General features: G+C 47.6%; 2 protein-coding genes across 3 annotated transcripts in view; one reads left to right on the top strand and one right to left on the bottom strand.

The window, feature by feature from the left end:
* Recql5 (RecQ like helicase 5) overlaps positions 1-18,826 on the bottom strand; it is a 40,252-nt gene extending 21,426 nt beyond the window's left edge. Inside the window, exons 1-7 of the mRNA XM_051159056.1 lie at positions 18,659-18,826; positions 16,681-16,802; positions 13,889-14,407; positions 13,039-13,141; positions 12,096-12,207; positions 10,754-10,916; positions 3,518-3,597 (exon numbers count right to left, since the gene is read on the bottom strand). Coding sequence (XP_051015013.1) covers positions 3,518-3,597; positions 10,754-10,916; positions 12,096-12,207; positions 13,039-13,141; positions 13,889-14,407; positions 16,681-16,802; positions 18,659-18,788 — 1,229 coding nt within the window. The 5' untranslated portion in view covers positions 18,789-18,826. The remainder of the gene's footprint in view (positions 1-3,517; positions 3,598-10,753; positions 10,917-12,095; positions 12,208-13,038; positions 13,142-13,888; positions 14,408-16,680; positions 16,803-18,658) is intronic.
* Positions 18,827-19,477: 651 nt separating this feature from the next.
* Sap30bp (SAP30 binding protein) overlaps positions 19,478-24,094 on the top strand; it is a 35,162-nt gene continuing 30,545 nt past the window's right edge. For both annotated transcript variants that reach the window (XM_051159059.1, XM_051159060.1), the window contains exons 1-2: positions 19,478-19,642; positions 21,822-21,931. In XM_051159059.1, coding sequence (XP_051015016.1) covers positions 19,537-19,642; positions 21,822-21,931 — 216 coding nt within the window. In that variant the 5' untranslated portion in view covers positions 19,478-19,536. The remainder of the gene's footprint in view (positions 19,643-21,821; positions 21,932-24,094) is intronic.

The following is a 24,094-nucleotide window of genomic DNA, read 5'->3' on the forward strand; positions in this document are numbered from 1 at the left end:
TTCTGGCTTAGGGGCTGTCAGCCTTTCTGGCTCTACCACCCTGTCACCAGCTGGTGAGCACATGGAGAGGGGCTCTGCTGCTCTCAGCTGAGAACATCAATGGCTAACCAGGTCCGCTAGTGAGGGTTCCTGCCCACGTGGCGAGTTTATAAGTCCTTGACAAGAAGGACACAAAATGTCAGGTGAAGTAAAGATCCCTTGTCAAATCCACTACGGCGAGCTCATTTTCTACACAGACATGGTTCTCTGAACAGCTTCTCTAGCACACCTCACCAAGGCACGCAAAGCCTCCAAGGGTCTGGCCCTGTAAGCACCACTGTTTGACGGGTGTCTGCCCCTAGGTTCACAACAGAACCTTCAGTTCCCAAACTGCTCTGTGGCTCCAGCCTGGAGGCTTTGTATATATTCCCCGTGACCAGAATACTTTATTTCATACGCGTCACACTCCGTGGCCCGAGTCACAGTGCTTCCTTGTCCTTCAGATCCCAGTCTAAACCTACCCTTTTCAATTAAATCCCCCGACTCTGACCCCAGAGACTGGGACAGGGCATTCTGTTACTCTCAAAGCAACACTGTAAGGGGCTAGGGAGGTGGCTCAGCAGTTAAGAGCTCTGTACAAGACCTGGATCCATCCCTAGCACCCAGTTCCTGGGGAACTGATGTCCTGGCACACATGTCATGTTGGTACAGTCATGTATTAGGCAAAACACCCATACACAAAATTTTTTAAAAGAAAAAAAAAAGTACTTTTCCTTCAAAGCCCATTCATGAGCACTTACATATTTTTACATACATAACTCTATTTCCCAACGAGACAAGCCCCACTCTGTGTGCTTGACAGACGGATGGACGAGTGAGCACACACATGGGCGGACTGGAAGATGCTGAGCAGTGGAGTCACTCAGTCCAGAGAGCCCACAAGACAGTCTACACAGGCCAGAATGAAAAGCTGCTCTTGCATCTCAAAATGCCCAGACTTATTTCAACCCTGATAACTACAAGCTTAAAGTCCTGCCATGAATAGCTCCTTCATGGCTGCAGATCAGAGAAAATGACTGCACGGCAGAGGCAAGACAAAAACTACTGCCCAAAGCCCACCCTACACACCCAACCTCTATAGCAGCTTCCTTTTAGAAATGTTCCCACCTCAGCTGAGCTCACCCCACTGGTCCTGTCCCTCCCTGCCAGGTGCCTGCTTTAGGGACGCTGGTGGGAACAGTCACCTCAACCTCAGCCTCAAACCAGAGCTATTCTTAGAAAAGGAACAGCCATCTGTTGACAGGGGTTTTCTCCCTTCGTGCCAGACCTGAGCACACAGTAAACATTCTCTTCCACTTAAAGCATAGTGGGGACAGGCGTGCCAGCAAGGTCTGCTCCGCCAGAGACCTGCGAATCCTGACCTCCAGATCCTCACTCTTAGCCAACAAGACAGGAGTGTGAGGCTGAATAGTGTGGATGCATCACCTGGACGTCTTGGCCCCACAGATGTTCACCCTGCAACTGGCCAATCAAGGCACTGAGAAAGGCAGAGAGGGCCCAAGGAGGACCTGTTCTGTGGCCTGGCAGGCTTTAGCACTTTGGTCTCAGGCAGGCACAGCTAAGGTTTTTTTGCAGAGGAGACCGACAACTAGCAGCAACACTTGGTCCTTTCATTGCTTACCACAAAGAGCTCTGCTCAGAGCCTGAGGAGGCTGAATTTAGCACGTTCGTGTACCAGTGGCAGGAAAAGGATCTGGTGGCAGGCCTTAGCCAAGGGTGGGCCTGGCACAGCAACCCACCACTTTTTGGCATGTGATCCTGCCACAGCGACTAAATTAGAGATGCCATTTCCAGAAGGAAATGCTTCAATCAATGAGTAGGAGGGAGATGAGACTCCAAATGTAGGACCCAAATATACAGGCCCACTCCCCCACTGCAGGAGAAATACGCAGGCCCGCTCCCCCACTGCAGGAGAAATACGCAGGCCCGCTCCCCCACTGCAGGAGAAATACGCAGGCCCGCTGCCCCACTGCAGGAGAAATACGCAGGCCCGCTGCCCCACTGCAGGAGAAATACGCAGGCCCGCTCCCCCACTGCAGGAGAAATACGCAGGCCCGCTGCCCCACTGCAGGAGAAATACGCAGGCCCGCTCCCCCACTGCAGGAGAAATACGCAGGCCCACTCCCCCCACTGCAGGAGAAATACGCAGGCCCGCTCCCCCACTGCAGGAGAAATATGCAGGCCCACTCCCCCACTGCAGGAGAAATACACAGGCCCACTCCCCGACTGCAGGAGAAATACGCAGGCCCACTCCCCCACTGCAGGAGAAATACGCAGGCCCGCTCCCCCACTGCAGGAGGGCCTAACACACTTGTAGGCTGTGTGCTTAGTCACCAGCGGCTGCTTCAAGATGGCGTTTGGGGCAGGAGTGGAACTCAACAGTAGAGGGCTTGTATAACGTGCCAGCTCCTCGGCACCACAAAACAGACAGCCCCTCTTCCCTAAAGACGATAGTCTTGCGAAACCCAAGGTGACTCACGTATGAAATGAGCATACCCACTGTGATGACCAAGAAGCCCAACTTTAGCAGTTCCTGTCTTGGGTTTTGTGACTGTGACCTGTCTTGACTTACTCATCTCGACGAAGTGTGAGGCAATGGCGTCTGTGCATCAGCTCTTGGGATTTTCCCACACAGGCGAATGAATGTATTTTCTACATACACTGACTCCCCTTGGGCATCCTTCACATCCCCAGGCACAAGCTATCACTGAGCAGCAGCTAACGGGCTCTTTCCATGGCTGGTCCATAGCTTACATCACGTTGCCACAGATGTAGGCAAAATAGTAAGTAGGTTCCACATAAGCAGGCTCCTGTTCTGTTAGAAAAGCTCGTGACACCCCAACCACTACCACCCCCAAGATGAGTGGCCCCAAGCTTCTGCCTGGGCTCTGTGTAAGAGAGAGAACAGCTTGTCAGGTGTGGCGACACATGTCCTTGGGAGGTAGAGGCAGTCAAAGGCCAGTCTGTGACACATGGCAAGCTGGAGGCAACCTGGGTCACATGAGACCCCGTCTCAAAAGTAAGCAAAGCAGCATGAGCTGAAGCAAGAGGTCAGGAGCGCCAACTGAGCGGCCGAGGGCTGGGAGAGCTGGCCACAGCAGCGCAGAGTGCACTGCTCACAGAGCCAGCCACGAAGCAGGCGGAGCAGCGCATGAGAACCGCAACGAGGAACAAGGCCTCACACATGAAAGCTGAGTCTCAGTGGCCTACAGAAGGAAAAAGGAAGGGTCCTGACTTCCACACTGCTTGAAATATGAGCTTTGCAAGCAGGGGTCCCTCGGCAGCCCAAGGGCCAGTTGGTAAAGTAATGGTTGCCGGAAGAGAGAGTGACCTGACACTGTCCCACATCCAACATAAAGCCATTGGCTTTTCTCCCTTTGAGGAGCAGGGAGGCGACGCTGGGATTCACCACAGGGTCCTGCACCTGCTAGACAAATGCTCTGCCGCCGAGCTACACCAGGTCCCTAGCCCCACTTACCCCAGTTCTTCACAGAAGGTCACCAGGGCATCAAAGGCTAGCAGGGTGGCTTTATCTGACGCTTTGCTCCCTCTCTTCTCCTGGAGAGAGACAAGACCACTTAGTCCTCCAGAGCCATAGAAAGAGTTATCGCAGCAAGTAATGAAGGAGAAAAGCACAAAGGGCAGCACTGACGCCATTGCCACGCAGTGCCACTAGGCCTGACCACTGAGCTGGACTTTCCAGATGGGAGCTTTTGAGAGCTGCCATTCCAAAAATGCCCTCAGGTGATTCTCACGCCAAGGGCCCTGGACTGACATTTGGGAAATTATGATCCTATCCATGTTCTAAACAGTAAATACATGCACAAGCTTTGGGTCCTGATGAACATACATGCTAAAGTACACACCAGAGGTAGACTAAGCTGTTAGCCCCGATCAGGTAAGATTATGCATTATTGGCCTCTACAGTACTGGCCTCTTCTATATCTATTTGCTAAAAATTTCTTTTTAAAAAATTACAAATTTAGGGTTAGAGAGCTAGCTTACTGGGTAAAGGTACCTGCTACAGCGTGACAACCTGAGTTCAAACCCCAGGACCCACACGGGGTAAGGAGAGAGCTGACTCACTCAAGTTGTTCTCTGACCTTCACGAGTGCGCAGTGGCACGTGCACATTTGTGTTCGCACAATAAATAAACGTAAGAAAAACAATTCTCAACTTAGGCTTGGAGAGATGGTTCAGCGGCCAAGAGCACCAGCAGCTCTGGCTCTTGCAGACAACCTGAGTTCTAGCTCCCGGACCCACATGATGTGTGACTTGTAACCATCCGTGACCTCAGTTCTAGGAGATCCAGCCCTCCTCTGAACTCCTTGGGCACCGGGCCGTGTGGTGCATGTACATACCTGCTATTAAGCACTCATAAATATCAGAATTTTAAATTTATTTTTTTAATACAGAAAACAAGGCAGGTGGTGGTGGTGTACATCTTTAATTTCAGCACTTAGGCAGAGACAGACAGATCCCTGAGTTCCAGGCCAGCATGGTCCACATTGTGAGTTCTAGGAGAGCATGGGCTAAACAGAAAAAGCTGGTCTCAAACAAAACAACCAACCAGAAAACAGGTATCTGAGACAATATTGACTTTTTGCTTTTAGGTCATTCTTCCCCCAACACACACACAAATGCACATTTCCTGGGGAGAGGCAACAATAAAGAGCACTAAGGATATAAAATAAGCTGGGCGTGGTGGTGCTCACCTTTAATCCCAGCACTCGGGAGGCAGAGGCAGGTAGATCTCTGAGTTCGAGGCCAGCCTGGTCTACAAAGCGAGTCCTCGACAGCCAAGACTACATAGAGACCCTGTCTCGAAAAACCAAAAAAAAAAAAATAATAATAATAATAAAGTAACTGCATGTGTGAGGAAGTAATAACAAACTCATTACTTTGTATGCTCATCTTTTTTAAGAAGTATGGGGGGGAGTCAAAGAGATGGCTCAATGGTTGAGGGCTCTTGCTGCTCTTGTAGAGGACCCAAGTCCAGTTGCCAGCATGGTATCACACAACCATCTGTAACTCTAGTTACAAGGGATCTGACGGCCTCTTCTGGCCTGCAACAGACAAGACACGCACCCATGCAGGCAAAACACACAGGTACATAAAAACAGTAAGTTAAAATATAGTTAAATTTTACTTATTTTTTAAACTATGTGTATGAATGTTTTGCCTGCATGCATGTGGGTGTACCACTTGGGTGCCTAATGTCCACAGAAGCGGAAGACATCAGTTTCCCAGAAAGTGAAGTTACAAACAGCTGTGAGCTGCCAGGTGGGTGCTAGGAATCAAACCTGGGTCTTCTGCAAGAGCAGCCAGCACACTTAACTACTACTTATCTCTCCAGTCCAGTGTTTGTTGATGTTGCTTTTTCTTTTATTTTTATTTTTTGGTTTTTCGAGACAAGGTTTTTCTGTGTAGTCTTGGCTGTCCTAGACTTGCTTTGTAGACCAGGCTGGCCTCGAACTCACAGTGATCCACCTGCCTCTGCCTCCCCAGTGCTGGGATTATAGGCGTGCGCCACCACTCCCAGGTTCTCTCTCTCTCTCTCTTTTTTTTTTTTTTTTTTTTTGAGACAGGGTTTCTCTGTGTAGTCTTGGCTGTCCTGGACTAGATTTGTAGACCAGGCTGGTCTTGAACTCACAGTGAGCCACTTGCCTCTGACTCCTGAGTGCTGGGATTAAAGGCATGTGCCACCACGTCCGGCTCTTTCATTTTCCTCTTTCTGAAACAATTTCTCCCTGTAGACTAGGCTGCCTTGAACTCATAGAGATCCACCTGCCTCTGACTCCTGAGTGCTGGGACTACAGTGTCAGTGCCTCCTCCTGGCTTGCTGTTTTAAGAGTGTTAGCTGGGGGGGGGAGGGGGGGCAAGGGAGGCTGGAGAGATGGCTCAGAGGTTAAGAGCACCATCTGCTCTTACGAAGGTCCCAAGTTCAATTCCCAGCAACCACATGGTGGCTTACAACCACCTGTAATGAGATCTGGTGTCTTCTTGCGGTGGGCAGGCACACGTGTAGGCAGAATATTGTATAAATAATAAATCTTTTTTAAAAAGTGTTAGCTGAGGATCAAGCACAGTGACAGTGCTTACCTAGCACATATGTGGACTTGGGTTCAAACCCCAGCAATATTGATTATTTATGTGCAGGCCTAGGGATTAAAGTTGGGCCTTGTCCATACATGTTAGGCAAGAGTTCTGCCACAGAGCTGTACCTCTAGCCCCAAACTGCAATTTCTTGTGATACCAGTCCTTTCCCCACCATAGCTATGTCAACACAGTTCCAAGCTGAACCACACGATTACAATTTTACATTTCCATGGCTACGTTTCCTTTTTGGTACAGCACTGTTTCCTCTGAAACACAGTTGCGTCTCCTTTCCCTGTCTTTAGATTTCAGTGTGTCACTAATTCACCCCCAAATGTTTGACATAACAAATAATTCATTTCAACATGAGCCTAAAATGCCAGGTCAGTTTGATTTTTGAAAAACTTCTTGAGCCGTCAGTGCCCAGGAGCACCTATGACCCCCAGGCCAGCACCCATCGACCTTCCTGACCTATGACCCCCCCAGGCCAGCACCCATCGACCTTCCTGACCTATGACCCCCCAGGCCGGCACCCATCGACCTTCCTGACCTATGACCCCCCAGGCCGGCACCCATCGACCTTCCTGACCTATGACCCCCCAGGCCAGCACCCATCGACCTTCCTGACCTATGATCCCCCAGGCCAGCACCCATCGACCTTCCTGGCCTATGATCCCCCAGGCCAGCACCCATCAACCTTCCTGACCTATGACCCCCCCCAGGCCGGCACCCATCGACCTTCCTGACCTATGACCCCCCAGGCCGGCACCCATCGACCTTCCTGACCTATGACCCCCCCAGGCCGGCACCCATCGACCTTCCTGACCTATGACCCCCCAGGCCGGCACCCATCGACCTTCCTGGCTTTTCCTCACATTTACACAACAAACACTTTACCCTCTGATCCATTTCCCCGGCACGGATTGTTGTTCAACATTTTTTTTTTTTTTTTGCGTGTTTTGCCTGTGTGCAGCATGAACCCCTGGTGCCCATGGAGGACAGAAAAAGGCATCAGATCCCCTGGGAGTGGAATTATAGATGGATGTGCCATGTGGGGTGCTAGGTTTTGAACCTGGGTCCTCGGCAGGAGCAGCAAGTGCCCTTAACTACTGAGCCATGTTTCAAGCCCAGGTGTTGTGTGTGTGTGTGTTTTCACGTGAATGGATGTTTTCTCTGCCTTTATTTCCGTGTACTATGTGCATGCAGTGCCCAAGGAGACCAGAAGAGGGCACTGCATCCCTTGGGACTGAAGTCACCAAGCCATCTCTGAAGTCCCTCACCTCGCTTGTTTTTTAATGAAGTTTTAGAGATTGGGATTATCTAGGCAGACATTTATTTGCCTTTTCTTTTTCTCTTGGCTTGTTTTTGTTTTGTTTTTGAGATATAGTTTCAGTCTACCTTCCAGGATGGCCTTGAATTCCTTATGTATCACAGGCTGGCCTAAGACTTGGGTAAACTCTCGTGCGTCAGCCTCTTGAGTGCTAGATTAACACTACACCAGACCATTAGTGGACACTTGTACTTGCTGTTGTCCTCTCTCCCGTCCTTCTTACTCCTCTGCATTTGCTTTTTCACTCCTTTACTTATCACTTGAGTGGGGATCAATCTGCAACTTTTACTTTTTTTAAGAGAGAGAGAGTGTGTGTGTGTGTGTGTGTGTGTGTGCGCGCGCACGTGCGCACGCGCAGACAGATATGTACAGATGCCTAAGGAAGTCAGAAGAGGCTGGACCCTTTGGAGGAGAAGTTACAGGTGGTTGTGGGCTGCCTGACACGGATGCTGAGATACAAACTCAAGTCTTCTGCATGAGCAGCAAGTATTCTTAGCCACCGAGCCAACTCTCCAGTCCCTTTTTCTTTTTTTAAAATTAGTATATATTGGGGGCTGGAGAGATGTCTCAGAGGTTAAGAGCACTTTCTGCTCTTCCAGAAGTCCTGAGTTCAATTCCCAGCAACCACATGGTGGCTCTCAGCCATCTATAATGAGATCTGGTGCCCTCTTCTGGCCTGCAGGAGTACATACAGGAAGAGCACTGTATACATAATAATAAATAAATATTTTTAAAATTAGGATATATTATGAAAAGTGACAAGTTTGTGACATTTCCATACACATATATCATGTACTTTGCTCATACTCAACAAGAACACGGGAGGCCAATGCGGGTATCTTCCTGGGTCACTACCTTCATTGGCTAGCATAGGTAACCAGGGAGCCCTAGGGCTGCTCTCTGTTCAGCTTCCATGTGCAAGTGTCATCACTCTCAGTGCCGCGCTCCCCCCCCGCCACAAGTGTCATCACTCTCAGCCCCTCTGTGTACAAGTGTCATCACTCTCAGTGCCGCGCTCCCCCGCCCCCCCACCAAGTGTCATCACTCTCAGCCCCTCTGTGTACAAGTGTCATCACTCTCAGCCCCTCTGTGTACAAGTGTCATCACTCTCAGCCCCCCTGTGTACAAGTGTCATCACTCTCAGCCCCTCTGTGTACAAGTGTCATCACTCTCAGCTCCCCTGTGTACAGCTGTCATCACTCTCAGCCCCCCTGTGTACAAGTGTCATCACTCTCAGCCCCCCTGTGTACAAGTGTCATCACTCTCAGCCCCCCTGTGTACAAGTGTCATCACTCTCAGCCCCCCCTGTGTACAAGTGTCATCACTCTCAGCTCCCCTGTGTACAAGGGCCATCTCTCTCTTAAGTCTCTATGAAGCTGCTGTAGTGACTGGCATTTTATTCCTTTTTGAGACAAGTTAATGCCCCAATACCAGGCTTGGTTTCTGGTTTCTGCTTTTATTTGCTTGTTTGCAGTATGAGCTCTGCCAATGAGCCACACTCAATCCCTTTGGTTTTTTGAGACAAGGTCTTGCTATGAAACCTAGGTTGGCTGGGCATGGTGGCACACACCTTTAAACCCAGCACTAAGAAGGCAGAGAAAGATGGATTTCTGTGAGTTTGAGGGCAGCCTGGTCTACAAAGTGAGTCCAGGACAGTCAGAGCTATTACACTGAGAAGCCCGGTCTCCAAAAATACCAACAACAACATAAAAGAAATCCAGGTAGATCTGGAACTCATTATTGTAACCTTGGTTGATCTTGACCCTCAACATTCCTGCCTCTGCCTCCTGTGTTCAGAATTACAGGCGTTCACCATCATGCAACCTGGCTTTTGCTTTTAAAAATCTTGAGATAAGCTGAGTGGCAGTGACGCACGCCTTTAATCCCAGAGCTCAGGAGGCAGAGACAGATGGATCCCGGAGTTCAAGGCCAGCCTGGACTATAAAGTAAATTCCAGGACAGCCAGGACTAAACAGAGAAAACCTGTCTTGAAAAACAAAAACAGAACAACAACAACAAAAAAGTCTTGAGATATGGGCTGACAAGATGCCTGAGCAGGTAAATGTGGTTTGATTGCTATCAAAGCTGACAACTTGAGATCCGTCTCCAACACCTACGTGGTGGAAAGAGAGAACTGACTCCTGCAAGCTGTCCTCTGACGTCCACACACATGCAGTGCTGCTCTCATACCAAAGAATATAAATAAAACAAAAACAAAAACACCAGGTGTGGTAATTTAATCCTAGCACTTAGTGCTGGGCAATGGTGGTGCACGACTTTAATCCCAGCCCTCGGGAGGCAGAGGCAGGTGGTCTCTGAGTTCCAGGCCAGCCTGGTCTACAGAGTGAGTTCTAGGATAGGCAGGGCTGTTACATAGAAAAACCTTGCCTGAAAAAAATGAGCAAACCAGATCAATAAATTGAGACTATCTTTCTTCTCCCATGGACATAAGCTATTTTACCTTTAATTTTATAGTTTTTTTTAAGTGCCAACCCATCTGAAATTCATATACGTATCATGTAGGAACCTAATTTTATCTCCTTCCCAGCCCTGACTATTGGAGTCTCTACTCTTTCTGGTGACTTTTTTTTCTCCCCCAATACAGGGTTTCTCTGTGTAGCCCTGGCTGTCCTGGATTCACTTTGTAGACCAGGCTGGCCTTGAACTCACAGCAATCCACCTGCCTCTGCCTTCCAAGTGCTGGGATTAAAGGCGTGTGGCACCACCGCCCGGCTTCTGCTGACTTATAATGTACCCATCTCACACCATGCTCCTTTCTAGTTTGGGTCTACTTTGGGCTTTCTATAAATGAACAAACAGTAAAACATTAAGTGGCGATATGCTAGGCGTGGTGGCGCACGCCTTCAATCCCAGCACTCGGGAGGCAGAGGCAGGTGGATCACTGTGAGTTCAAGGCCAGCCTGGTCTACAAAGTGAGTCCAGGACAGCCAAGGCTACACGGAGAAACTCTGTCTTGAAAAAACAAAAACAAAATGAAACAAAAAAAGTGGCTAAAGAAAAGCCAGAGAACATGGGAAAACATTTAACAGAGCTTACTAAAACAAATGATTTTGCCTACACTCAACAGCACATATGCCAGATGGTATTCAGGTTAGCTAGATGTTGACAAAGGCTAACCCAGCTTGTCACCAGCAGCCTGCTCACCTTACACACCATTTCCCCTTGGTCACTCCCCCTCAAGCTTACAGAGCTCTCTCTGGGCTCAGTATGCTATATGAAATGAAGTGATAGGTTCACAGAACATGGGCTTCTACTGCCCAGACTTACCTGGAGTTTGGCTATTTCCTTCCTGATGAGGAAGCTGACTTGGTCTCGGTCATTCCTAGAGTAATAGAGACGGCACCAAGATGGTTTCCCATCCCTGCCAGCACGGCCAGACTCCTGGTAGTAGCCAGCCATGGACTTGGCAATATTCCAGTGGGCAACAAATCTGTGGAATTCAAAAGGACATGACACATGATGGAAGAGCCCAGTGTTCCATGGAGGAGTGATCCAGGGAGCAGCCAAGAGCTTGCTCCACAGTGGCCAGGTACCGGAGAACTAACACGTAGCAGACAGATCCCAGCATCAGCTGGGTGAGACCCCTGTGCCCAACAAGGAGCCTCGCTGCCACAGAACAGCCCAACTTAGAGGCCACAGTGGAGTTAGGGACAAATTCTAGTAAATACTACAGAAGACAAAAAAACAAAAACAAAACCCAAAAAACCCAAAAAACCTCACAGCCAGCCACGACTGAGGGGATGGCTTGATACTTAAAAGCACTGGCTGCTCTTCCAGAGAAAGGATTTGGGTCCCAGCACCCATATGGCAGCTCCCAGCCTTCTCTAACTCCAGGTACAGGGATCCAATCCCTTCTTTTGGATGACGTAGGCACCAGGCACACCAGTGGTGCACAGACGGACATGTAGGCAAAATACCCATACACAAAAAAAAGAAAACCAAACCAAACCAAACCAAACCCCTGAAAGCCAATGGCCAAAATAAACACTAGACTTAAGTACAGGCTGGGCGTGTTGGTGCACCCCTTTTAACCAGAGCACTCAGGAGGCAGAGGCAGGTGGATCTGAGTTTGAAGCCAGCCTGCTCTACAGAGAGTTACAGGCCAGCTAGGGATACACAGTTAAAACCTGTCACAATAAATAAAGACCAGAAGCTGGAGAGGGAGTTCGGCAGTGAAGAACTGTGGCGCTCGTGTAGAGGACCCAGGGTCTGATGAGGAGCACCCATGTTGAGTCACAAGCACTTACAGCTCCAGCTACAGACCAGTCATTTCTGGCCTCATCCTCACCCTTCTAGTGCTATAAATAGGAATAAGGGATATGAGTGATAAGAGTCCACCTCGGACTACCACAGGGTAAAGGCTGACACAGTTACTCCAGCCCTTGCACTTCTACTTCAGAGTGAACCAGACTCTGAATAGGCAACCTGATAACAAGCTGCCAGGTTCCCTGGGGTGTCAGCATCCGGGCTGTACACTGGGCACTGCTCTAGTGGCGTCCCTCCTCAGGGGCACTAGGCATGCACTGGACTCAGGTCTCTGTACACAGGACTAGGCAATCGACTATAGCCAAGCCCCAGCTAAGAGCATAAGGCAAGAACTTGAGCTTACCGGACATTAGCTTTGTCCACTCCCATCCCAAAACTGATGGTTGCAACAATTACAGGAACCTTCTCCTCCATCCACTCATTCTGTACCTGTGTTCTATCAGAAGCCTTCAGGCCTGGAAAGGAGGGGAAGGTAGTCAAAGAAAGCTCACATTTCTCATGGGGAGTTATCTTGGGTTTGACAATGTCCTGGACACCTAACCTATACCTTGAATCCATTCACCTCTTGTCTGTACAACCTTGGACCAGGTACTTAACCTCATAAAACCTTAACTAAAAAGGAACTTAGCCAGCCAGGCATGGTGGTGCATCCTTGAATCCCAGTACTTGGGAAGCAGAGACAGAAGGATCTATGTGAGTTCAAAGCCACTCTGGTCTACACAGTGAGACCCTGTTTCAGAAAACTAAACAAATAAACAAAAAACCACCTTACCCCATGAATGGAATGTTTAATAAAAGTGAGAGTTAAGCACTTATGTCTTTATATCACAAAAATCTGTGGTCTAGAGTTGATTTTTTTTTTTTTTAATACCTGGGCCCACAAAAAAACATCCACCTGGAGCTGGAGCGATGGCTCAACAGTTAAGAGCATGGCTGCTCCAGAGGACAGGTCATAACTATCTTAACTCCAATTCTAAAGGATCCAATGCCCTCCTCTGGTCTCTGTAAGCACTAGGCATACAAGTGGTATAAACAAGCATACAGACAAAACACCAAACACATAAAAGAAAAGCTCTTTGTCTGATACTGGGTAGGCACAGGACAGGAAAAAGAACTCTGGAGTTTCTAGACTCCTTTCAGTGGGCTTAAGGGAGTCACTTTAGCTATACACGGATATATCTAGAGGTAGGTAACAGACCAGCTGGTATTCAGGATCCATAAGGAGCAGGCTGGTGTGCTGAGAAGTGTGCAGAGTGAAGAGGCCTGAGAGGCCTGGCACCTCGTACCTGCATGGTAAGCCTTGGCGGCCACACCCCTGCTGCTGAGCTCTATGGCCAGTTGCTCACAGGCCTCTCTGGTCCTGCAGTAGACAATGCCACAGCCAGATACCTGAACAGGAAGAGGTGGGAAGATGTCAACCAGGGGAATATGGCACCATCACAGCACACTTTAAAAGCGCCACGCTTTCTCTCGCCAATGTCCCAGTCTTCTCTGAGGCTAGACAGCCAACAGGGCTTGCCACTTTTTTAAAAAAGCAGGACCAATCCTGGCATAGTGGTGCACATCCTTAATCCCAGCATTAGGGACCAGGCAGATTTCTGAGTTCAAAGCCAAGCTGGTCTACATTAGGTGGTTCCCAAAGCTATATAGTGAGACCCAGTATTCAAAACAAAACAAAAACCAAAGTGAAAATTCCAAACCCAGCCTTTCTAACTCCCCCGTCTCTTCTCTGAAAACCCTGTGTAGGCCTCCCAAACACACAAGGACTGCTACCTGCCTCCCACAGTAGGATCTGGGACCAGAGACTCCTCGTGAGGAAGTTAGATGCTAAGTTTTTTTTGTTTTGTTTTGTTTTTCGAGACAAGGTCTGTGTTAGCCTTGGCTGTCCTGGACTCGCTTTGTAGACCAGGCTGGCCTCAAACTCACAGTGATCCACCTGCCTCTGCCTCCCAAGCGCTGGGATTAAAGGTGTGAGCCACCACACCTTGTGACGCTAAGTTTTTTAAAAAAGGAAAAAACATCTTTGTACAAAGTGTTAAGGCTAGCTAAGATAACCAGAAAAACAAAGGGCTTTGAAAACAGTAGCTATGTCTGTGCTGCAGACAACACTTGGGCCTCGCTACCCCAGCACCTCACCCCTTTGTCAGCCTTCTGTCCAAGTGCCTTAAGGCAGAAGTCCCTCAGATTGCCGTAGAGGTCAGGAATCAGTTCCTTGAACTGCACATCATAGAAGAGGTTGGGCCGGAAGCAGGGAGTCTTGAAAGAGGCCACCGGCTGCTTCAAGTGTAGGGCAGCAAACACATCCTCTTGAACCTGTGGGGTGGCCGTAGCGGTCAGAGCCACACATGGGGCATGTGTCAGGCGGGCACGTAGGGCACCAAGACGCAAATAGTCAGGACGAAAGTCATGTCCCCACTGGGAAACGCAATGAGCTTCATCCACCACCAAGTAGGAGAGCAGGTTTCGGGACATGAGGGAATTCAGGGTGGGCTGGAAGGAGGCTGAAGCTGCCATCTCTGGGGTGATGTACAAAAGTTTGGTCCGAGGTTTGTCTCGCTCTAGGTCGCACAGCAGCTCCTTCCTCTCTTGTACGGAGAGCTTTGAGTTCAGGGAACTAACTTGTACCTTCAAGGCTAGCAAATGGTCCACCTGGTCCTGAGAGCAGAGAAGAACACACAGCAGAGCATCATTAGCCCTCAGGATCAGGCACAACAGCATCTCAACCACGGAGCATGAAACAGCCTCCGCCTATCCTCCAACATGTCTTCTCTCTGCCCAGAAGAATGGGTAACAGACAGACAGAAGGACAGGCTCTGGGGTCAGAAAGACCTGGGTCTACTGCTGTCTTGCTCAACTGCCACATGCTCTCGGAGACTTGAGTCACTCTCATTCACCACGCTCACTGCTCACTCCCACCACAGTAACTACCTAACAGGACTCTGACAAGAATAGAATGAGACTTTACCCCTCGAGAGTGCTGTGTGGTATGTGCCTGTAACCTCAGCACCTTGGATGGAGACGGAGAGGAGTGGGAGTCTGAGGCCAGCCTGGGCTATCTGAAGCCCTGCCTCAAAAGATAAAACAAGCCAGGCATGGTGGCACACGCCTTTAATCCCAGCACTTGGGAGGCAGAGGCAGGTGGACTGCTGTGAGTTCGAGGCCAGCCTGGTCTACAAAGCGAGTCCAGGACAGCCAAGGCTACACAGAGAAACCCTGTCTCAAAAAACCAAAAAAAAAAAAAAAAAAAAAAAAAAAAAAAAAGATAAAACAAGAATGAGGATGGATGTGGTAGCACGCAGAGTCTCTGAATTCAAGGCCAGCCTTGACTACACAGTGACTTCCAGAGCTACACAGAGTAACCCTGTGTTGGGGCGGGGGCCGAGAAAAAAAAGAGTGAAATGGATGCACAGGAAGCCTTGATGTGGCAAACAGCCATTCTGTCTCCCTGCTGCTCTCATCTGTATGGTAGATGGTGCTTACCCACAGGGCCGTGCTTCCTCGGCCCCACCAGCCCATCTGCAGGCACTAAATATAGTCAGAGCATCTGCAGAGTTTCACTTTTTCTCAAATTTTTTTTTTCTGTTGCACATCCCTGTATCTGTGCCAAAGTTGAATATAACACCAGACATTCCCCATATCAATTTATCACCTATCCACCCATATCTTTCCTGTTATGAGTGCACACAGGCGAGAGACTGTATGCAGGGAAGGTATGGTTGTATGCTTTTCTGGACAATAACAGAAGAAAGGAATCTCAAGTCAGACTTAATCCAGCCTATCTCAGAAAAACAAAACAACTATAACAGTAAAAACTCACTATGACTCATGTAATGATACAATAGAGAAATGCAATATCGTTACCTAGGCAGATCAGAGAAGGGCAAGGACAAAGAAATGGACTTTAGCTTTCTGTGTGAGTGAATGCTTTACTTGCATGGTTGTCCATGTACCACAGGAGTACCTGGTGCCTGAGGAGGTGGGGAGCCTCCACGTGGGTGCTAGGAATTGAACCCTGGTCCTTTGTAAAACCTAGGGCTCTTATACACTGGGCCCAATGCATGACATTTCTAGCTATTAAATCCCTTCTCTTCAAGCTGGACCTGGGGCACCCACCCATGATTCTAGCACTCATGAGGTGAGGTGGCAAGAATGAAGTTCAGGAGCAGCCTAAGCTTAAAACAAAAACAAAAACAAAAATAAGGGCTGGAGAGATGGCTCAGAGGTTAAGAGCACTGGCTGCTCTTCCAAAGGTCCTGAGTACAATTCCCAGAAACCACATGATGGCTCACAGCCATCTATTACGAGATCTGGTGCCCTCTTCTGGTATGTAGTCATACATGCCGGCAGAATACTGAATAAATAATAAATAAATCTCTTTTTTTCTTAATGGCAATACAATCGATCTATAGGTAATGGTGTCTGCTGCCAATCATGACGCTGAGTTCCCTATATCCGTACAGCAAGAGGACTGCACCTAATACAAAATAGATACAATGTAACAAAATGCTTTTAAAAAAACGTATGTGAAGCAGGGCATGGTGGCACACGCCTTTCATAGGAGCACTTGGGAGGCAAAGGCAGGTGGATCACTGTGAGCTCGAAGACAGTGTGGTCTACAAAGCAAGTCCAGGACAGCCAAGGTGACAAGGAGAAACTCTGCCTCAAAAAAACCAAAAATAAATAAATAAATAAATAAATAAATAAAAGAAAGAAAGAAAGAAAAAAGTACATGAAATATAAAGTAAAATTAAGCAGAGGACAAAAAAAGGAACTAGCAGGAGGGAAAGGCAAGAAGAGGGGGGCATGTTCAACATGTGATATATGATTATCTGAAAACTGGAAAAAAAATGGTCAAAGGAAACAAGCAAAAGAACTTCCCTTTCCCTCATGATCTTTTTGAGGTTTCATGTCATTCCCTCAAGACTCACCTGAATCAAAGCAATGAGAGGAGAGATCACAATGGTGATCCCCTTGGCCAACAGGGCAGGGAGCTGATAGCACAAAGATTTCCCTGCCCCTGTGGGCATGCACACAAAAACATCCTTGTCACCTGCAAAACCAGAAGAGAACATTTCAATATGTCTTGCCTGCCTTTTATGTTAATGCTTTTGAAGAAGAAATGTTTTATTTATTTTGGTTTTTCAAGACAGGGTTTCTTTGTGTAACAGCCCTGGCTGTTCTGAAACTCATTTTGTAGAGCAGGCTGGCCTCAAACTCAGAGATCCAACTGCCTCTTCCCCCTGAGGGCTGGGATTAAAAGCAAGGGCCAACAGACCGGGCTTTTTTTTTTTTTTTTTAAATAAAGAAAGGGCGTTCATTATATAACCATGGCTGTCTTGGAACCTGCTATGTGGACTGAGCTGCCTCTGAACATGCTGGGTGGTCCTGACTCTGCCCTAACAGGTTACAAGCCTGGACCACTAAACTTGGCCCTGGTTGTTGTAAATCACATGAAAACATAGGAAAGGCATCTAGCAGCACATGGGAATGTCTCTGCATAACATTTGTCTCCATTTATCCCTTCCACACCCTTGCTATGTAAAGGACCAAGTTGGGCGAGGTGGCGCACGCCTTTAATCCCAGGGCTCGAGAGGCAGAGGCAGGTGGATTGCTGTGAGTTCCAGGCCAACTTGGTCTACAAAGAAAGTTCCAGGACAGCCAAGGTTACACAGAGAAACCTTGTCTCAGAAAAAAAAAAAAATTAAAAAGTTGTTTGCTCGGTTGTTTTCAAGGTAGAGTTTTTCTGTGTAGCCCAGGCTGTCCTGGACTCAATTAGTAGACCAGGCTGGCCTCAAACTCACAGTGATCTGCCTGCCTCTGCTTCCCCCAAGTGCTAGGACTAAAGGCGTGTGTGCAACCAGGCCTGGTTAACAACAACGACAACAAAGTTTTAAAGAAAGCATTAACTGGGTGTGGTAGTGCACACCTTTAATCCCAGGACTGAGGAGGCAGAGGCAGGAGGGCCTCTGAGTTGGAGGCCAGCCCTACAAAGTGAATTCCAGCACAGCCAGGGCTTCACGGGGGAACTATGTCTCAAAACAACAACAAACACAAAAAGAAAGCATTCAGGAGGTAGAGGAAAACAGATCTCTGGGAGTTCTAGGCCAGCTAAGCAGCCAAAGCTGCATAGTGAGAGCCTGGGGGTGGAGACAGGTAGACAGGGATTAAGCAGTCTTGAACTGCTGGCATAAGCATATTTGGATTAAGCAGCCAGGGAGGCAGAGTATTGAGCACAGCTGTGTAGCTATGCCAGGCTACTTATCACTCAGAAGTCTTTTTATAAGCATTCTCATTGATAGGGCACTGCTGCTCCCATCTGGACAACCTCAGTCACCCTATCTTCCGCTTACAGTGTTGTTATCCTCTCCTTCTCTACCTTTTACTCAAACAACTCCATCTTCAGTAAGAGGGTTACCTAGGCCAATGACAAGATTAGGCATTACTGCCACCCTTGCTACCACCTGCACACAAACATGACGGCCGAGAACAGACGTCGGAGACAACGTGTTGGTCTGGCTATGAAAAAAAAAAAAAAAAACAAAAAAAAAAAAAAAACAGAACATGTGTGGGGGGTTCTGTCATTAAAACTCCAATTTTTTTTGTTACAAGTCATGATAGCCCACACCTGCAATCCCAGCACTTAACAATCCAGACGCAGAAGGATTGGCTCACATTTGAGGCCAACGTTATGTATACAGAGAAGTCCAGGCCACCCAGGGCAACATAGAATGTCAATAAACAAACAAACAAAAATAGAAACCAGCCACCACTAAACAACCTCTAGTTTTGGATATCCAAGCCAATAACAGATCAAGGGTGAGGTGGAAAGGGTCACGAGGGCGTTGTGCTAAAGTGCTACTAGGGTACAACCAAGAGTTTGCAAAAATAGGTCGCTTGATATGTTACCTTTCACTACAGCCATGGTCGCACTCTCCTGTAAAGGTGTTTTAAAAGAATCAAACCCAAAGACTTTCTTCAGGGTGCTCCGGACTCGCCGCTCCCGGTCGATGGGAGTGGAGAAAGGGCGGGCGCTCATTTTAGCAAAAAGCAGCAGGCAAAAGGTTAACACAAAGGTGGTCAAAAAGGCTGTCACGAAAACCCTCTGTCTAGCCTATGTTTCCTCTGTCACTACAATCTGCTATGTTGCACTTGAACATATTTTCAAACAGTAAAACGGGAGGCTGAATTGCTTCAGGCAATACATTACTGGGGCGTTAACACTATTTGTCCCCTTTAATGAAAATTTAAAAACACTGGACTTTCCAGGCCAGGTGGCCTAGGAACTGGACCACAACAATTCCCACAAACGTCTTCAAACCCGTCTGGAGAACTTGGAATCCTTTTTCTAGGGTCCTTGTTCTAGAAGCAAAGTCATAACGACCGTTCTTCCCTCCAGGAGACCCCCTCCTCCCCACTTCTTCCTCTGAGGCTCCAAGTCAACAGTTTTCGCCCTTCACCAGTCGAATGCTCCTCAAGATATCGGAATCCAGGCTCTTTTAGGCTGCCTCTGCAGGTTTTCAAAGAACACTACTTGTTCATGCTAATTCAGAAGCCAAAACGCTCAAGCCGCCAAGGTAGAAGCCGCAAAAACCTTACTTCCGTCCCGTGATGATGACGTTTACAAGCGCCCGGCCTAAGGGGCGGAGACATGCGTAGATAAAGCCATTGTGATTGGCTTGCATTCTGGCGCGGAGTCTCCTGGGATCCGGAAAAAGTTGGTTTTCTCCGCAGCTAATTCGGTCTATGAGTCATAGGCGTGAGCCATACGGTGCGGTGAGAATAAGATGGCGGGGAAGAAGAACGTCCTGTCGTCTCTTGCAGTTTATGCGGAATATTCAGACCCTGAGTCTGATGGCGAAGGCGGAGTCGACGCTGTGGGCGGTGTGGCTGGTGAGGCTTTGAGCTGGAAAAGGGGAAATCGGTGTCTATTACGGTTAAAAAATGTTCCTTCTCTAGCGGGGTTTGGGGAGAAGATGCTCTTGTACCCCAAGTAGCGGATCCTGTAATCCCAAAGCGCAGTCGATAGCCTAGGTCACACAGACCATTAGAATAGAACCGTAATATTAATAATCTCCCTTTCTGCGATCCTCTGCAAGGCATCATCGTGCTGGCCAGAGGATAGACCAAAGGGTGCCGCATCGGTGTCTGGTCCCACTCTTTCGTTATTATTTTGGTCGGGGAACAGAGGATTGAAATGTACCTGGAATGAAACTTGTGTTTCGTTAAATTGGCTACTTTTTAGGAATGGTCCTTAAGTGTGTCTTAGAGCTTTTAAAAATACATGTCTCTAAACTGCGTGATTCTGTAGCTTTAGGATCGAATGTGCTGAACATTCCTAAGCGTTTTAAGGCTCTTGGGTGTTTTATTGAGCTTTTCTGAGTTTTCAAAGCCTATGAGTAATTCTGTTGCCCTCACACTCCAAATCACGAAGGGAACAGATCTCTTGAAAGCGTAGAGAAAGCAGATTACCTTATGATATATTCCTGAGCTTTGGGTCTTCTCATTTGCAAAAGTAGTGGACTGTCTTCTGCGTAGAAGGCATTTTTGAGGTTGTCTATGACACAGGATAGAGATGTGTATGTCAAAACAGGAGTTTAAGGGCTGGAGAGATGGCTCAGTGGTTAAGAGAGCTGCCTGCTCTTCCAGAGGTCCTGAGTTCAATTCCCAGCAACCACATGGTGCCTCACAACCATCTGTAATGTGATCTGGTGTCCTCCTCTGCAGATAAATCACTCATATGCAATAAATAAAGCGAATAAGTCTTTTAAAAAAATAGGCATTTAAGCAACCTGCTGAGCTGGTTCAAAGAGGGGGAAGGCTTCAACTGGCCTAAGAGACCCACAGCATACAGATTACACACACACACACACACACACACACACACACACACACACACACACACTCTGCTGGGAATCAAACCAAGGGCTTTATACAGTAGATGTTAGGCAAGCACTCCACTACTTAGTTACTTCCCCAGCCTGTACTAAAAATATTAGCATGTGATTTTTTTTTTCTTTTTTCTCCACACCCTCCTGCTATGGTTTCTCTGTGTAGCCTTGGCTGTCCTAGACTCATTTTGTAAACCAGGCTGGCTTTGAACTCACAGAGATCTGCCTACCTTTGCCTACCTGAGTGCAGGGATTACAGGTGTATGGCTACCACACCTGATTTAGAATACAAATTTAATTTTGATTTTTTTGGGGGAGTTCAGGTGCCCATAGCTGGCAGAAGGAGTCCGTCAGCTTTTCTAGAACTGGAGTTACAGGCAGTTGTGAGTTGCCTGATGTAAACACAGGGCTCTAAACTGTGTCAGACTCACAAAGATCTGCCTCCCTCTGCTTCCTGAGTGCTAGGATTAAAGACGTGGGACACCACACCATGTATATTATGCACTCATAACTGCTGAGCCATCTTCCAAAATCCCCTATTCTTGTGTGTTTTGAGATCGGTTCTCTATAGTCCTGGCTGTGCTGGAACTCACTCTATCCACCAAGCTAGTCTGAAACTCAGAGATCCTCCTCCTCTGCTTCCCAAGGATCAAGGATGTGCTCCACCACTAGTGGCCTCAATACCCCTGTTCTTTGTTTTTCTTTTTTTCGAGACAGGGTTTCTCTGTGTAACAGCCCTGGCTGTCCTAGACTCACTTTGTACAACAGGCTGGCCTCAACTGGCAGAGATCTGCCTGTCTCTGGGATTAAAGGTGTGCACCACCATGCCCGGCTTAACAACCCCATTCTTTCTTTCTTTATTTTATTTTTTATTTTTTTGATTTTTCTAGACAGGGTTTCTCTGTGTAGCCTTGACTGTCCTGGACTCGCTGTGTAGACCAGGTTGGCCTCAAACTCACAGTGATCCACCTGCCTCTGCCTCCCAAGTCCTGGGATTAAAGGCGTGCGCCACCACCAGCGGGTTCACAACCCTGCTCTTAATTTGTCTTCCTAAGTGCAGAATCTAATCTGAGCCTATAGTAATTTACCCAAGACTTAGGTTGCCATTCTAGCTTCAGAAATAATCTTGGCCATTCAACTTTCAGAAAAATTTTTGCATCCCTCTCCTTCTCCCCTTACAGAAGAGAAAGGTGGCTTGGTATCTGATGCCTATGGAGAAGATGACTTCTCTCGCCTAGGAGGTGATGAAGATGGTTACGAGGAGGGGGAGGATGAGAACAGTAAGCAGTCGGTAGGTAAATCCTCCAGATCCAGAGCTGTTCAAAGCTGTGCTCCATCTCATGGTTAACTCTGACTCCTTTTCCCTTTTGTTTGTTATCAGTTGGTACCAGGTGGGGATGTAGCTCATGGGGGAGAGTGCTTTGCCTCAGCGTGCAAGAGCGTGATCCCCAGCACCGCAAAAAGAAGAAAAGCTTGATTATTTGAGGAGGAGGAGGAGGAGGAGTTCTCTTAGAAAATTAAGTTGGTTTTCAGGCCAGCCTGGTCTACAAAGTTAGTCCAGGACAGCCAAGGCTACATAGAGAAAACCTGTCTCGAGGAAGAAAAGAAAGGAAGGAAGGAAGGAAGGAAAGAAAGAAAATTAAGTTGGTTTTCTATGTGGACCATATTGTATTAGCTTTTCAACTGAAGTTTTGGGGGCAGGTATTTAATATTTCATTTTGAGATGAGGTCTCATGAAACCCAGACTGGCCTCAAACTTGCTGTGTTTATCCCTGAGTTCCAGATCCTCCTGCCTCAGCCTCCTGAGAGCTGGGTTACAGCAGGAACCACTATGCCTAGCTTGATTAGGTGGGTGTTTTCTGTTGCTCTGTGAGGTTACCTAGTCTTTCCACTTGTGTAAGTGTGTTCATCCTGAGTACGTGTCATTTACATGTCCATAATCAACTGTGTACTGTTTTTAATCTTGGTTGGGGTTTATTGGTGTGCTTCGCTTTCTAACAAGGTAAGGAAGGGAAGTTACATTCGTATCCACTCTTATTATTTGTTATATTTTACTTGGGGTATGTGTCAGAATGCCCCTGGTTCTTGATCACAGATGTCCTTATTATCAAGAAGAATTTTAGGGCTCACAACCACCTGAGCAGTCTGGAAGGGAAAAGGCAAGAAAATCCAGGCTGTTGATTAGCACAAAAGGTGTCAGAAATTGAATTTGGGTAGTCAGTCTGCCACTTAGAAACAATGTTCACTGAAACACTTGCAAAGTACTTTATTTTTGTTTGAGGTTTTTGTTATGTGTTGGTATGTAAATATTAACATTGAGATTCTTTTTGGAGCTGGGCATGGTGGCGCACGCCTTTAATCCCAGCACTTGGGAGGCAGAAGCAGGCGGATCTCTGTGAGTTCGAGGCCAGCCTGGTCTACAAAGTGAGTCCAGGACAGTCGAGGCTACACAAAGAAACCCTGTCTTGGAAAAACCAAAAAAAAAAAAAGAAAGAAAGAAAAAAGATGCTTTTGACTTGAGCAGCATAGTGGTCCGTGGCTGCAATTTTAGCATTCAGAGTGGCATTCAGGAGCATAGTCCTGTCTCAGGTAAATAAAAATGGAGACTGTGATGTAGCTCAGTGGGACAGCGATAGCACCTGCTTAGCCTTCTCGGGACCCTGGGTCTGATCCCCAGTATCACACAAAACCAACAGCAGATAAAACATTTCACAGAATGTGTTTTTTATTCCTGCCTTTAGCCCACCCATTAGTGATAAGTCAGAGTTGAGTAAAGTTGCTAAGAACCCTGTGGGTTGAGGTGGAATGTTTGTGTGTAGCATGGATGGAGCCATGGGGCTGTTTCCCAGCGTCAACCACATATATCAGTCATGGTGCTTCGTGGCCTGTAATCCCAGCACTCGGGAGGTGAAAGAATGAGAGTTAGAAGTTCAAAGTCATCCTTAGCTAGAAGGAAGGAGGGAAGGAAGGAAAGCTGTGTTAAGTTCTTTGGCTTTTCTTAAATATATATGTGCTGCCCTGGCACCCAAAGCTGTTCTCTTTAATGCATTTGCACGTGTGTTTTCAAGATAGTAACCTACATTTGCTTTTTGTCACATTCAAGTTATGTATGATATTTTAGTTTAAAAACAAAACAAACAAGAACCCTCTCATCAAACCCCAATATATTAGCATTCTGCCGAGATCCATCTTTGATTATCTAGTTGATTGAGTTCATATTAAGGAAGTTGTACGGGGGTGGGGGGGCATTGCAAGCCTTTCATGTACTGGCGCCATCCAGGACACTTGTGTCAAAGCCATCAGTGTAGTTTGTTCACACTTAGGTGCTGTTTGTACTAACATCTGGAGTGCTGTGTCGTCATGTGTGGGTTAAAGTGTAGTAGATGGCTCACACCTGCTTCTTCTTAGCTTTTGACCTTACTTGCATTAATGTTCGGTGTAATTGTGGCCGTGC

The sequence above is a fragment of the Acomys russatus genome, chromosome 16, assembly GCF_903995435.1.
Source record: "Acomys russatus chromosome 16, mAcoRus1.1, whole genome shotgun sequence".
NCBI lineage: Eukaryota > Metazoa > Chordata > Mammalia > Rodentia > Muridae > Acomys > Acomys russatus.